The sequence below is a fragment of the Coenobita brevimanus genome, chromosome 14, assembly GCF_032717465.1.
Source record: "Coenobita brevimanus isolate Jiangsu-jjx chromosome 14, ASM3271746v2, whole genome shotgun sequence".
In the NCBI taxonomy this organism is placed as follows: domain Eukaryota; kingdom Metazoa; phylum Arthropoda; class Malacostraca; order Decapoda; family Coenobitidae; genus Coenobita; species Coenobita brevimanus.
This window is the reverse complement of record NC_136967.1, coordinates 55,664,401-55,680,364: the sequence shown is the minus strand read 5'-3', so window position 1 is coordinate 55,680,364 and position 15,964 is coordinate 55,664,401. Positions and strand designations below refer to the sequence as shown.

The window sequence follows — 15,964 nt, the reverse complement described above, 5'->3', positions numbered from 1 at the left end:
CTAGTTCTGCACCACGTTATCTGCCAACTCCTCGTACTTCAGCACGGCTTTAGCCAGAGAGTCCAGAATCTGAGTCGTCGAGTCCAAGTTACGGCTGCAGTTTGAGAAAAAAAAAAGTGTACCTGTAGTCCTTATTTATCTTAACTGCGTTTGACATTAAAGAAAATAAATGAACAGTGTAACACTGACACTGAAATAACTACTTTAGCTGTACATTAAGGCTGTATCTACACACAAAAAAAAAAAAAAAAAGGGAGGGGGGAGGAGGAGGTCAGTAGTGGACGAAATGACATCAAGCGTTCTCTCTACAGACAGCTCCATTTAATAGATGCCAGCTCACTATGCTAATGGTATTGAGGATTGAAACTATTTAGTGACAGAGCACCTCTTTATGTGCTGGGGGTTCCTCTCAGCTGAATAAAGTCGTCTGGCATTAGCAAAAATAAAATTTTCAATCTGTCATTAACCAGACACCCTAATTCCGTAAGAGGTAGCCACAAACAAATCGCCTCCATGTCGCCCTGTCCCTGCCATTTCGATGCCTTCCACCCAACTTGCACCTCCCTCTCTCATATACCTCTCCAGTTCATTCATCTATCCCATCCTCCGTCACCCTCTCCCTCTCCCCCCCTCCACCTCACTCACATACACTCTCCTCGTTAGTCTTTCACTCTCCATCCTTTCCACTTGGCCAAATCACCGCAGTGAATTTCTCCTAACGCTTTCTATCACATCCACATCACACCTCAACGCTTCTTTACTTCCTCATTTGTCATTCTGTCTCTTCATGTCACTCCATATGCTCCTCTCAGATAAATCATTTCCACTGCTCTCGCTCATGGTTTGTCTTTCCAACAAAGTACAAATTTCTCTTCCATACGTTAGAGTTGGTATCAATACTATCATGCAGCCACTTTTTGACCTCCATGCTCACTTCCCTATTTCTTATATCTGCTTTCAGTGAAAGAGCAGCCTTTCTTCCCTATTGTACCTTTCAAGCCTTTCATCCTCTAAACTACCATCCTTGCTTATCATACCACCCTAGTACTTAAATGCACTCACATTTTCCATTTCATCACCATCTAGCCTCACTGTGCATTCAGTGACTTAATTTCTCTCGAAGACCACAACTTTACTCTTCCCTACATTCACCTTTAGATTTCATTTCGTACATACTCTCTCAAACTCATTCACCAAGTCTTGCAGTTCCCTTTCGTCTTCACTTAACAATACAGTATCATCTGCAAGTTATGCAATGAGAAAATATCACTCAAGAGTTAGAGTCTCGACAAGGTCGCCGAGTTAATAGCTCAGAAAAGAAATCTGTAATTTATATTTTCCTGAATGAACTAGAGAGGGTGAGGTAATAGATACCCAGTAACTTTCACACTGGATATGTCTCTAATTAGGCTTCTTTTTTTCAGTATAAAGTTTCACGACTTATATATATTACATCTCACCTGAAGTTTCATGCATGTTTAACTGGCGCCAAATGAGATCATTGTCATCTTACCTTCCACGGCCGTCAGAGTGGAGACCCTGCTGATCCCTCTCGTCCCAGACATGTGCTGCGGAAGTAATGAGGCTTCGTCCGTAGGAAGCGTAGGTGGACGTGTTGCCGGAGTAAGCAGAATAGCCATAGTTGAACAGGTCGAAGAGGAGGACGCCGGCAAACAACAAGAGAGCCAGGACGCCCACAGTCTGCACATCCACAGACTTGAGGAAGCTGGTGAGATCAAAGCCCATTGAGCGAAGGCTGTGATCGATAGCAGTCGCGGTGGGGACCATTGTGGACGGCATCTTGAGGTCTGGAAGGATGACGATTTGTTTAGGCAAATGCTGTATGGTCGGGCACAGCAGTCAGTTATTCTTCAATACTAGGTGACCGATTACGAGACTGGCTAGACTGTGAGAGATTAAGATGGCAGATGTAATAGACACTGAATAAGTGAGTTAACTGATGCTTTATGCAAACCTTTGTGGATGTTAGTCAGATAAAGACAGAGAATGATGAGTGTAGGCGCTGTGAGGTGTTGAGAGGTGAGATGGCTGGAGGTGACTTGTGCCGAGTGAGACAGTGACTGGGTTTATGTACAGGCGCTGCTCCCTGGTCTGACGAAAGGACTTGAAAGTCTCCATCCGGCCCTTTGATGTCAAGATTTCCTCAAGGGCGCGCTTAAGCTGGCACTTTATTTTCCGCGCAACTTTTGTCCTCGATAACACAACACGATGCCGCTTAGATGACGATGCACGTGTCATTAGTGAATTCCGCCGACATTCACTCTTAACAAGTTAATTCGCGATAATTAAAGAAGGTCGGCCAATACGAGTACTAAAGCTGCCCAAAACGTAACAACTGTACTTTGGTATACAAACATGTCGAAAATAAAATCATAATACAGTAGTTAAATATCAGACTGATGCATTCCTCGACTGTAGCCTTTACTGGTGCTGAGCGCTGATGTAGAGTTATTAGATTCACAAACTATCAGTTCCCTGACGTAACTCATATCTGTTTTTATAGGAAGGAGTAGAAGAGTGTATAATCCTCCTGTGCCTCATATGCTCTTCATGAATTCAAATCTTCATTACGAGAGAAGAATCATCATGGCTTTCTTTTTTTTTTTCTTTTTTTTTTTCTGGAACGATAAGGAAAGAAGAGTATAGAAAATTCCCAAATCTCATGTTATTCCTGCTAATGAGAATCTGAGTTACGAGAGGGAATGGATCCTAAGCTTATCAGTGATTGATTATGGCCATTGGTGTGTCAGCCACAATTGCTATTCCACGTCACTCGAAGTTGAGACCAAAACTGACCACTGTGATCGCTGTTGTGAGCTTCACAAATCATATGAAAATGACTGAAGAACGCGCACGCGCACGTGTGTGTGTGTGTGTGTGTGTGTGTGTGTGTGTGTGTGCTTTGCTTGATTTCAATGGTTGCACATTTAGCTTTCTAACTGTTACTGTACGTGTGTGTGTGTGTGTGTGTGTGTATATATATATATATATATATATATATTGTTACATAGCCTATGATTTCATCATCCTTTGTGTAATTTTAACGCACAGTATGCTGCATGTTTGATCACGAGCGTGTTCTGCCTCAGTCCCCCCCTTCTACCGTTATAGTAGAGTAAGTCGTTCTCTCTGTTGTCCAGAGCGGGATTGTGAACTCTATGTCCCCATGGCTTTCATTTGCGCGTCCTCTTACAAGTTGTATCAGGCTCTGCCAGCCCCTATATAATGAGCTCAGTCTCTGCATCATGGCCACTTAGATCTGCTCCTCATTTTGTTCACATTTCTGTCCTCCCCTGTACAGATATTATTATTGTGAGTGCTCAAGAAATCTCCAACCATCTAGCAGCTGTGTGTAATTTGAGTATAACTGTTGTTGCATTTTTTCTTGTACTGTATAGCATAAGTTTAATTTGTAGGCCTAGTGAAGTTTTTGTAATTCGTGTGGGGTTCTTTATGTCAGTCATTTTTGATAATAGTTTGTATCTGTAATAATTTATCTGGCGTTCACTGAGTATTATCTGGTATCTCATTTTATCAGGGCTGACTTAGATAAATTTACTCTTGCTAATTTCGTGTTAATAGAGGCTATTGCAGTTAACCATATATTTAACCTGTTTATTTGCCATTACATTATCCTTATGAGTTCTGAATGTTTTGTTGTTAGTTTAAGCATTAAACTTTAACTTGTAATTTTACCTAACTCTTTTGTTTTGAACCTGGAACTTTACGGGACAGTAGTGACTCTTAGTATTCTCACTTAATGTGTACATTATCTTTCTCTGTTCCGTAACATAAATTTGGCGACCTCATATCAGGATATTCAGAATATTATCATAAGGATATTGTTTGATATTTTGTGACTGTGATATATTCATGATGGCTACTATTTCTACACTTGATGAAGCCAAAGATTTTTTGTCAAATGTGCAAACAGTGTGTGATATAGAAAACAGAACAAAGAATGAACTTAAGCTTGTTGCTCAACAATTGGGAATTGCAGTTCACTCTCATCATTCTAAAGATCAAATTGTTGGCATGATTAATAAAAGCTTGTTTAATGTAACTCCTCCAAATGAGCAAACGCAGATTGAATTAGCTAAGTTACAGCTAGCTCTGCAGGAGGCTAAGGCTAAGGAGGCGGAGTCTCGTGTTAAGGAAGCAAATGCTCGTATTGAAGAGGCACAGGTACAGGCTCAGGCACAAATTGAACTTGCCAGGATTCAGGCAGACCATGAGTATCGCATGAAACAAGGTGGAACTGGATCATCTAGCTCTGATGATTTTGATGTGGCTAAAAATGTTAAACTTGTCCCTCCTTTTAATGAATCTGATTTAACAAAGTATTTTCAGTTGTTTGAGAGGGTAGCTACAGGTTTTAATTGGCCTAAGGAGTATTGGCCAGTACTCCTTCAAACTGTTCTCACCGGTAAAGCTCAAGTAACTTATGCATCTTTGCCTCAGGATCAGTCTGATAATTATGATGTAGTTAAGAGCTTGATTCTTAAGGCCTATGAGCTTGTTCCTGAAGCCTATAGAGTAAAATTTAGGACTACTTACAAGCAAGATAAGCAATCCCATGTTGAGTATGCAAAAATCAAAGAAGATCTGTTAGAGCAGTGGTTAAATTCTAAGAATGTGGATTCTGATTTTGGTAAATTTAAGCAGATGATTTTGCTGGAGGATTTCAAAAGGTGTATTAGTAAAGATGTAAGCCTATATCTTGATGAGAAAAGAATAGATAATTTGTCTGATGCTGCTGTTTTAGCTGATGAATATGTTCTCACTCACAAGAGATATTCTAGAGAAAAAGGGAAAGCTGAGAGTAAGTACGTTGCCTCTACTCAGAGTACAGGTAACAGGAAAGAGAATAAGGATGATGTTTCTCAGGAAGTAAATACCAGCTTCACCTCTAGATTTCAGAAAAGTAAATGTACTTATTGTAGTAAGCTTGGTCATACTACGGAGAGATGTTTCAGGAGACAGCGTGATGTGAACAAAAAGGAGTCTTTAAATATTCAGTCAATTGGTCTAGTGTCCACTCTTGAGAGTTCCCAGAATTCTTTAACTGAGTTAACTGAACCTGCTTTGAGGGGTAACTTAAATTCTCATGATGGAGCTCCTCTTTTGAGCAGTAACGTGGGTGACACTCTCAAGAGTTCATGTGCTAATTTCCTGTCTGATGGTTTTGTCAGTCCTCTGGACAGTAATGACAGGAAATCAGTTCAAATATATCGTGATACAGGTGCTTGCCAATCCCTTATGCTGACCAGTGTTCTAGGCTCTAATTTTAATTCCTCTGATGAAACTGTAATCTTACAAGGTGTAGGGAATAATTACTTCTCTGTTCCTCTGTGCAGAGTGAATTTAGAGTCTGGTTTTGTTAATGGTTCTGTTATGGTTGGGTTGGTTGAGACACTCCCAATGTCAGGTGTAACTTTCTTACTTGGAAATGATATTGGTGGAAGTCAAGTGTGTCCAGCTCCTCAGTTGTCTGGTGAGCCAGTGGCTGCGTCCCAGGATTGTGATGTCCCTGATGTGTTCCCTGCATGTGCTGTCACTAGGGCTAAGTCTAAAGTTACTGGTGATTTAGAGGATAATGATGATGATGATGTTATCCTAGCTGACACTTTTCTTGCTAATTTGGACCACTCACCAGATGAGGCAGTACCCCGTAGTGTTGATAATTTGTCTCGTCAAGAGTTGGTTGAGTTGCAGGTTGCTGACCCTGAGTTGAAAGGTCTAGCTAACTCTGCTTGCAGTGAGGAAGAGTCAGCCGGTGCTTCTACTTGTTATTATGTAAAGTCAGGAGTACTTATGAGGAAGTGGAGACCCCCAACAGCATCAGCCGACTGTGAATGGGAGGTTGTACATCAAGTTGTCATCCCTCGTGTTTGTAGGCAGGATATCATTAGAGTGGCTCATGATTCCAGTTTGGCAGGACACCTTGGAGTGAGGAAGACTGTGGCACGCATTTTGAAACACTTCTACTGGCCAGGTATCTTCAGGGATGTTTCCTGGTATTGTAAGTCTTGTCACACCTGTCAAGTTGTGGGAAAGTGTAATCAGACCGAAAAGGTTGCACCTCTAGTTCCCATTCCTCCTTTTGAGGCGCCTTTCACCCGTGTGTTGGTGGATATTGTGGGCCCTCTTCCTAAGACTTCTTCAGGATTTTCTTATGTGTTGACCATGATTGATATGGCTACTCGTTATCCTGAAGCCATTCCACTTAGAAATATCTCAGCAAAGAACGTGGTTAAGGAAATGCTGGGGTTCTTCACAAAGTTTGGTCTGCCTAAGGAGGTACAGTCAGACCGGGGAAGTAATTTCATGTCAAACGTTTTCAAGCAGTCTCTGAAAGAGTTGGGCATCTCCCAGATCACGTCTTCAGCTTACCATCCCCAGACCCAAGGAGCGTTGGAGAGATATCATCAAACACTCAAATCGATGCTCAAGAAATACTGTTTGGAACATCAGAAAGACTGGGATAAAGGTCTTCCATTCGTTGTGTTTGCTGCAAGAGAATCTCCAAATGAATCACTGGGCTTCTCACCTTTTGAACTACTGTTTGGCCATAAAGTAAGAGGACCCCTTAAGCTACTCAAGGAATGCTGGCTGTCGGAGGAAGATGACGTCAACCTGCTGGAGTATGTGATGAATTTCAAAGAACGGCTGTCCACTGCTTTACAGCTGGCGAGAGAGAATTTAGGAGCTGCTCAGGAGAAGATGAAGACTTGGTATGATAAGAAGTCCAGGTTACGCCACTTTCAGCCAGGAGATCAGGTTTTGATTCTGCTACCAGTTCATGGGCAACCTCTTCAAGCCAAGTTTAGTGGTCCTTATTTCGTGGAGAAGAAACTCAGTGATGTCAACTATGTCATCGCCACACCAGATCGTAGAAAGAGCAAGCAACTTTGTCACATCAACATGCTAAAATTATATCACAGGCGGGACGAAAATAATCCAGTCTGCACTGTAGCTGTTCCACCCGAGTCTGCAAGTGAAGCTCTCCCATGCAGTATGTGCCTGAGTGATAGTTTGGGGAAGAATCCTGATATCATGAATGATCTCCAGACTAAGCTTTCTCATCTACCACCCAAGGAAAGGCAGGAGTTTTCGGCATTACTGCAGGAGTACCCGCAAGTGTTCCGTGCTACTCCAGGAAGAACCACTGTGTTGATGCATGATGTCGATGTTGGAGACGCAAAGCCAATTAAATTGCCTCCTTACCGTGTGAACCCAGTGAAAGTTCCTCTCATCCAGAAGGAGCTTGGCTACCTGTTGGACCACAAGATGATTGAGCCCCGTCAGAGCGAGTGGAGTTCTCCTGTCACTCTAGTCCCTAAGCCAGGTGGGTCACGGAGGCTTTGCATCGACTACAGACGTGTTAATCAGATAACCAAAACAGACACTTACCCTCTCCCTCGTGTGGAAGATTGCATAGACAAGATCGGAAAGGCTAGGTACATAAGTAAGTTTGATTTGTTAAAGGGATACTGGCAAGTACCTATGACTGAACGTGCTAGGGAGATCTCATGTTTTGTAACACTAGGAAAGATATTTGCGTGTTCTGTAATGCCATGTACAGATTGTTTTAGAGTAATAAGAAATTTCCTTTGTAAATTTCTTTTTTCTTTGTGGGGAGGTGTTACATAGCCTATGATTTCATCATCCTTTGTGTAATTTTAACGCACAGTATGCTGCATGTTTGATCACGAGCGTGTTCTGCCTCAGTCCCCCCCTTCTACCGTTATAGTAGAGTAAGTCGTTCTCTCTGTTGTCCAGAGCGGGATTGTGAACTCTATGTCCCCATGGCTTTCATTTGCGCGTCCTCTTACAAGTTGTATCAGGCTCTGCCAGCCCCTATATAATGAGCTCAGTCTCTGCATCATGGCCACTTAGATCTGCTCCTCATTTTGTTCACATTTCTGTCCTCCCCTGTACAGATATTATTATTGTGAGTGCTCAAGAAATCTCCAACCATCTAGCAGCTGTGTGTAATTTGAGTATAACTGTTGTTGCATTTTTTCTTGTACTGTATAGCATAAGATTAATTTGTAGGCCTAGTGAAGTTTTTGTAATTCGTGTGGGGTTCTTTATGTCAGTCATTTTTGATAATAGTTTGTATCTGTAATAATTTATCTGGCGTTCACTGAGTATTATCTGGTATCTCATTTTATCAGGGCTGACTTAGATAAATTTACTCTTGCTAATTTCGTGTTAATAGAGGCTATTGCAGTTAACCATATATTTAACCTGTTTATTTGCCATTACATTATCCTTATGAGTTCTGAATGTTTTGTTGTTAGTTTAAGCATTAAACTTTAACTTGTAATTTTACCTAACTCTTTTGTTTTGAACCTGGAACTTTACGGGACAGTAGTGACTCTTAGTATTCTCACTTAATGTGTACATTATCTTTCTCTGTTCCGTAACAATATATATATATATATATATATATATATATATATATATATATATATATATATATATATATATATATATATATCCCATTGGATCACAGGGGTGCTGGGCGAGGCATGGCACTGGGCGGGTACTAAGCGTACCGCCCTCCGCCTATCGGCTCTTAGTCGCGAAGCTCATAGGCCCCTACCCGGGGGTTCCCTACTTTATAAAGACTTGAAGAATCCCAGTTCTGTCCAATATTCTTGACACTGGGCTCCAATGGGTTAAAGAGACTGATAGGTTTGCCAGTCATTAATATACTATATATATATATATATATATATATATATATATATATATATTATACACGCACACACACACACACACACACACACACACACACACACACACACACACACACTTCAGGGAGAATCTTCAGTCAAGTAGTTTTGGAATGAGCTTGTGATTCTTCTGGCCGCGACATCCAAGAAGGTAGCTAAGGTATTAAACAGGAATGACGTAAAATGTAATATAATTAGTCGCCGGAGCGTTGCAGTCTAAATCTGTTCATATATCACACTCCCAGTCCCAGCGCTCACCTCAGGTGATGGCAGCTGACACACCACTGAGCCTCCATAATATAATAACCTACATCCTTCCACACCATATTCGAGTTTCCTCTCATTCTCCCATCAGTTTAGCTTCTGTAGGCAATGACCATCAGTGCCCTAACATGCGAATATCCTGTGAAATGTATGCAATTACCACTTATATCGAGGTGAATTGCAATACACATTACTGTATGGTTAAGTAGCTGATAAATTTACGGTACTGTACATCTGAAGTTGCGTTTGATAGATCCATTCTGGATGAGGTAGCGAGAACTCTGACGTTTTAAAGTTATTATAACAGTGTTACCGCCTTTGGCACGAGAACATTTTCAATTTAATCCTGGTATCTCCAGATGATTTGAGCCAGCTTATGGGTGACTTTTCGAAATGAGGGGGTTAGATGTAAAAATCATTAATCTCTCTACTGCTAGAGGCCCTCCCTAATTTGAATACAATCGATTGATGGCAGTCTAATTAGAATAAAAACTACGTCATACGAGTATGAATGGAAGGATTACCATTCCTTGATGGCCAATGATATGTCAGAAACCTACTCCCCCCACCCCCCGCTAATATCATCACACCATTCCTCAGTGAAACAGTTCCAGGTTATGGCAATAAAGATGATTCGCTGTTAAAACCCAGTTGGATTCAAATATGGGTTCATGTTGGAGGGACGATAAGATGCAGAACTAGCACGGGAATATTCTGGACTGGAACAGAGGCAAAGGTCCAGAAAGTTAAAGTTTCTTAAAGTACGACATGGCAAAGATTTTGAAAAGATTTAAGGCTAAATACCACAGAGTGCGAAGCGTGGACTTTTCCCTTTGAGGGAGGACTATAGTCGGAATTTAACTTTCTCCATGCTAGCAATATATAAATGAGGAAGGGGTGTTTTTTCGGGAGCGTGGTATACGTGCAGGTATCAGTGCTGTAGTGGTCCTGTTTGCATGTCAGAGACTGTTTATGTCATCGGTAGGGCTGACAGGGAGCGAGAATACGCGAACAGATGACTTTCTATGTGAAAGGCTATACCACCAACACCCACTTTGATCTCTTCAGTATGATGACGCCATTTGCATTTTATTCTTGTTAACCCCAGACGATTTCATCCAGCTTATGGAAGACGTTTTGCTCTGTCGAGGTTGGATATAACCTGCGTTAACATCTCCATTGCTAGTGGTCGTTCTTAAATTGAACGAAACTGTCTAGAGGTAGCAAGACCAAAGGAAAAAAAAAATTACGTCAACCAGATTTAACAGAATAAATGACCGCTAAGGCTTAGGTTTTGAACCCTAGACTCAGGGCACATGCTTCTTGAGACGAGTAAGCCACCTCAGCTCGGCGCTGTTTAAGGCGCTGCAGACTGAACAGTTAGTTAAGGAAATCACTGTGTTCTGGGTTTGAGGACAGACCTTCTGGTGGATAGGCCTACACGGTGTTACAGTCACAGTCTGCGTACAGACACAATCTAGAGAGCAAAGTGTGGGTAGGATTATAGGAACCTATAATCCTATAGTAACCTATAATGCTATAATGACATCTTCCATATATAAAACATAGACTGAAATATAAATATTCACTGTCTTATTAAGGCTTGAGCCAACTCAGTTATGGAAATAAAGTTGTATTTGGCAGTCATATGAACACAGTTTACAGCGTCGTGCTCATGTGATCGGCATAACAAATAAAAACAGTGCAGGTAGGTTTGTTTGATGGTGTTGTATGGTGATGGTGGTGCTAGTGGCTCATATTTTTCGTAAAATTATATGAAAATATATCAGTTCCTGTAAGAGATCACAAAAAGTACTATGCATACATCCTTCCCTTGAATACATCAACTTGCTACAAGCCATCGCTAAATTAACTTTCATACTGATGTCACTAGAAAGACGTTCTGTTTTGTAATGTGCTCAACGACAGAGAATGAGTGTTGTATTTTCATATATGACACCAGAATCATCATACTGTTAGCAGCATCACTGACATTCATTCCTGACAGGAAAACCTCCTATAATAAGCTCCGTCCCCGGGTTATGTAACTCGACGCACCCTCACTGCTGACACAACATTTACTTTCACCCACTTCCGTCTCGCGTGGATTTTAAGGTCAAGACTTCCCAGGTGACGCCCAGGACGGCAGATTCCACCAGCACATGAAGACTTAACGCTTTCTTCAATACGACGGTGTCGTTTTATCTTAATTCTTTGCAGCCTCCAAATGACCATGTTTCACTTTCGAAAGAATTTTTGTATTAAAGATGTAGGAAAAACAAAAGGCGTCATCGTAGTGAAGGGGCTAGTGCATTGACTGGCGATGTAGTTTATTGGCTACTTCTTACTGGCTTCAGGCTTTACTTTCTCTCTCTCTCTCTCTCTCTCTCTCTCTCTAAATTATCTATTTTTTTCTTAGGAGGAAACTTTTTGTGATAAAGCCAGTGAAAACCGTATCTAACCTTCCCAGTTCAGAAATTTTCCTCTAAACTGAATAACGTCATCTGGAGGTAGCAAGACTGAAACATACGGGTCATCGCAAAGTAGTTAATGCAGTCTATCAGCGGGCGAGTCACCTTCTAATACGGATGACATGGAAAAGCGCAGTGACACATCCGCAAAAAATAAGTAAATAAATAAAAAAATAAATAAAAATGCCGTACCTAATTTTATTTATAGCATAAAATACAATGAATTCAATAGTTTGATTCTTTATGCCTGCAAGAAAAAAAAAAAAATGCATATATATTCTCATCAATAGGATGTAGCTAATTGTTCCCTATGACCTGTTCCTTCAACTCATAGTTGGTAATATATCCTGAACAAATAGTTTTTGGATTCCTTCATACACGTGAGGGTCCTATAAAATATTATATCTGGATAATATTTCACTATCATGAATATGAATCCTTGGTTCACCTACTGTAGTATTCAGACTTTCACAGGTACTGGCTGAAAGTACATTTCGACACAAGACAGAGAGAGAAAATATCTGGGTCGTTTCTTTACCAATTCACACCTCCAGAAAATTGAGAGAACTTGAACTTATATGCAGGTATGTCTTCCCCTCATTTGAACACGGGAAACAGGGTTCGAACGATGAAGATAACGAAGATGTTTGCAAAGAAGCTGAAAATTGGCAAATTGGTACCTATAGAGAGGTGTTTCTTCACTATTCACCGAAGTTGGAATACATATCGATACTGATCGTCCTAATTATATCGCTGTCTCCATCGGGTACAAGATAATAGTTTAAAGACAATGTTTTCTCTGTTATAATTCGGGCACTGTGCAGTTATTCAGTATATGGGAAGCAGGACATAGGTCAATAATAAATAATTTATGAGACTGACGGAGTCGAACCAGATTCACAGCAGCATACGTGATGAAACAAACAATAGACCGTGACCATCTTAGGCTACTGCAGCACTGCGCCCCTGGACCTGCTCAGTTCCATTTTTGCGGCTTCTCATATCGCTTCTCCTACCTTCCTACGCCGTCAGTAGCTTCCTCCATCTCACCAAGGTACTGTACTTTCGCTATTCCAGTAACTAACACACACAAACACACACCTGGCAGTAATTTTTAAATCGTCACTGAGATACTAACAAGGTTAAAAGAATTTTAAGAACGAATCTTTCCCAGTACAAGGAAGAAGGCCGTTCTGCCGAGATTACAGTATCAGACAATCGCGTTATAAGTTGTCGTTTGATCAAATTAGGCATTTTGGCCTTATGCGCAGTGCTGTAATTGAACTGAACATTACCTACAACTTCTACTCTTTTTGTTAGATACTCCCCAGATGTGGTGGTCTTTCTGAATTTTCTTCTTTGTGTGTGTGTGTTTGTGTGTGTGTGTTTGTGTGTGTGTGTGTTTGTGTGTGTGTGTGTGTTTGTGTGTGTTTGTGTGTGTGTGTGTGTTTGTGTGTGTGTGTGTGTGTGTTTGTGTGTGTGTGTGTGTGTTTGTGTGTGTGTGTGTGTGTTTGTTTGTGTGTGTGTTTGTTTGTGTGTGTGTGTGTTTGTTTGTGTGTGTGTGTGTTTGTGTGTGTGTGTGTGTGTGTTTGTGTGTGTGTGTTTGTGTGTGTTTGTGTGTGTGTGTTTGTTTGTGTGTGTGTGTGTGTTTGTGTGTGTGTGTGTGTGTGTTTGTGTGTGTGTGTGTGTGTGTTTGTGTTTTTGTGTTTGTGTGTGTGTGTGTGTGTGTGTGTGTGTGTTTGTGTGTTTGTGTGTTTGTGTGTGTGTGTGTGTGTGTGTGTGTGTGTTTGTGTGTGTGTTTGTGTGTGTGTTTGTGTGTGTGTGTGTGTGTTTGTGTGTGTGTGTGTGTGTTTGTGTGTGTGTTTGTGTGTGTGTTTGTGTGTTTGTGTGTGTGTGTTTGTGTGTGTGTGTTTGTGTGTGTGTGTTTGTGTGTGTGTGTTTGTGTGTGTGTGTTTGTGTGTGTGTTTGTGTGTGTGTTTGTGTGTGTGTTTGTGTGTGTGTTTGTGTGTGTGTTTGTGTGTGTGTTTGTGTGTGTGTTTGTGTGTGTGTTTGTGTGTGTGTTTGTGTGTGTGTTTGTGTGTGTGTGTGTATTTGTGTGTGTGTGAGTAGCACAGCCGACACTGGGTTAATGATTTTAATGTGATTTACCAGGATGGATGCGAGATTTACAGATGGGCCCGTTTGAATTTTATATTGACCGAAATTTTTCCAAACGGGAGCTTTGATTCCTAATTGTTTCTATCGGCTTTACAGCACAGAATGCGTCTGGGATTTTCTGTTCTCCTGCGTCGATGCATGAATAATGGTTCCAAGCAAAGTGAAGCGTGGATCGGAAACTAGTCTCGTTGGAGCAAGTGTCAAGTAGCCTGATAGGACTGTGAAGTGCTTATATTTATTTTTTTAACGTGTCCGACTCCGGGCAAAGGCTTCAGGGCCCATTCCCAAGTACCAGTAGTCCTCCTTGGGGCCCAGTAGTTCTCCCACATCTCCACATGTCACCACTTCGGCACTGACACCCACCATTCATATTGAGTACGTGGTAGGACTGTCTCATATAGGACTGGTTTACTGGTATTAGAGGGGGTATATTTACAACATGTCGGCGGGTCATCTGGTAAATCAGAAAAGTCTGCTTTTATGAAATTCAAATCCTTAAACTGTTCCCTGTCCCAGCTGGGATTCGAACCTAGGCCTATTAGGGCTGCAGGCCCCCTCTCTACCGATTCAGCCACCGCCTCTATTTCATAATTGCTTTAACGTGCCACATTATGAAGTGCAGTTTCATATACAGTAAAGTTTTGTACATGGCGAATTGATGTATTTAGGATGCTCAACGTTAGATAGATCATCCACTGCAAAAGTGTATGTTTTGTCTTCAGCCGCCATGACTGGATGTGGCCTGGCCCAAGTGCTGTACCAGCTTCAGCAAGGTTTATACAACTTTGACCTGAGGCAGTGGGTCAGCCAGGAGGACCTTAACTACTGGGCGAGCCAGCTTTTTGACGTAAAGGTAGCCTTGGTGATTGGGGTGATGATGGCGGCGGTGGTGGTCTCAATGGTGGTGCTGCTGGAGATCTCTGCAGCGTCTTATGTCGTTTTCGCCAGGAGAACGCTGGCCTTCGTCGCTTATACCTGGCAGGACTCCCGCCAGCTGCCCATGGACCACCCCGAGCTAGCAAGGTAAGTCAGGATAAAGGATCGGTTGTGGTAATCAATAGATTAAGGCAGTCACCAATCCTGCACTTCCGCTATCCTCAGTTTCACAAACATGAGCCTGGAAGAGGGAGGAAATAGCTAACGAGAAACTTTAAGTTCGTCACCGCAATATTCTATCACATACCACTGAGATAAGAGAAAACAGCTACCTGTTTTTCCTGATATTCCTAAGAAGGGCTCACTGAAGTTGGGACAGTCTATCTCTTTGATGTATAGAATAAGAAACTATAGTGATAAAAATCTATATGGATACCCTTCCTGGCAATTTTGACTTGTTACCTATATTGTCATTTAACCATACTGTACATGCACGGTACGTAGCATCGCCACTGTAATGCCGCGTGTTTCCAACAGCCGCAATCTGGAGCAGATGATGCAGGTCCTGGACGCACTGGCTGAGATGGCTATCAAATGGGAGGAGTCCAACGCCATAGAAGACACGTACACCACCCTCTGACCTTCCCTAACATTTGAACTGTGAATATAGCATGTATAACCTGCAACCTCGGAGTCTTTCACCTGTAGACTTTGAATATCTATTGTATGTAGCCTCTGACCTCCAAAAAAATATAATACATACCGGTAATGTGTTCAAAGAAAAGTCACAGGGGTCAATTTGGATGGTCAGGTTTTCTGGCTGGTCTGTGATACATAGGCTACTGAACATTCCATTATGAGGCCATGATATCAGATTATGAACATAATAGTTCGTTTCCTAGATTTGTGTTTATCTTAATTTATTGTACCTATAAAATGTTTGTTACATGATTATAATTAATATACTATAAACTCATTCTTGTGTATTTGCAATTTGACTTTACTAAAACACGCTTGATACTATCTTTTAATAGCCATATCACTGTATGAGACGAAGAGGACGAATGGCGTAGTAAACTATTAAATGTGAGCATTTGTGGACTTTGTAAAGAGGGAGTTGGTGTGTTAATGAGTGGTTAATGGCACAGAGTAATGAATGATGAACTCAAGGTGCATTGTGAGACTGAGGCAAATGGATATGCACCGTGTGTTGCATGAAGGTTGGAGAAGGTCTTTACATATATAGCCCCATATGGCTCGGATATCTGGCACAAGAAATCCATTATTCAATTTGATTCAATATCTATAGCGAGATAATTTAGCCTCAAAGGAGCCTATGGTGAAAGGGTCATTAATGTGAGTTATTTATTAAAAGGATAATGATAGAACATAATGCAATTATTGTTCCGAGTGATATCGACTGACAGTTCT

The 15,964-nt window shown here is 41.4% G+C and overlaps 1 protein-coding gene across 1 annotated transcript; it reads right to left on the bottom strand.

The window, feature by feature from the left end:
• LOC145390407 (uncharacterized) lies at positions 1-1,800 on the bottom strand. Its single transcript, XM_080265340.1, has 2 exons — positions 1,514-1,800; positions 1-94 (listed from the first exon to the last, which is right to left on the bottom strand). Exons 1-2 carry the CDS (start codon positions 1,798-1,800, stop codon positions 1-3), a joined length of 381 nt encoding a protein of 126 aa, XP_080121466.1.
• Positions 1,801-15,964: the final 14,164 nt, after the last annotated feature.

What these genes read in the sequence shown, in the direction of transcription:
- LOC145390407 (XM_080265340.1), bottom strand. Translation starts at nt 1,800, where the DNA reads ATGCCGTCCACAATGGTCCCCACCGCGACTGCTATCGATCACAGCCTT. An exon ending in CACTCTGACGGCCGTGGAAG is followed by an intron (nt 95 to 1,513) that starts GTAAGATGACAA and finishes CTCAAACTGCAG; the next exon opens with CCGTAACTTGGACTCGACGA.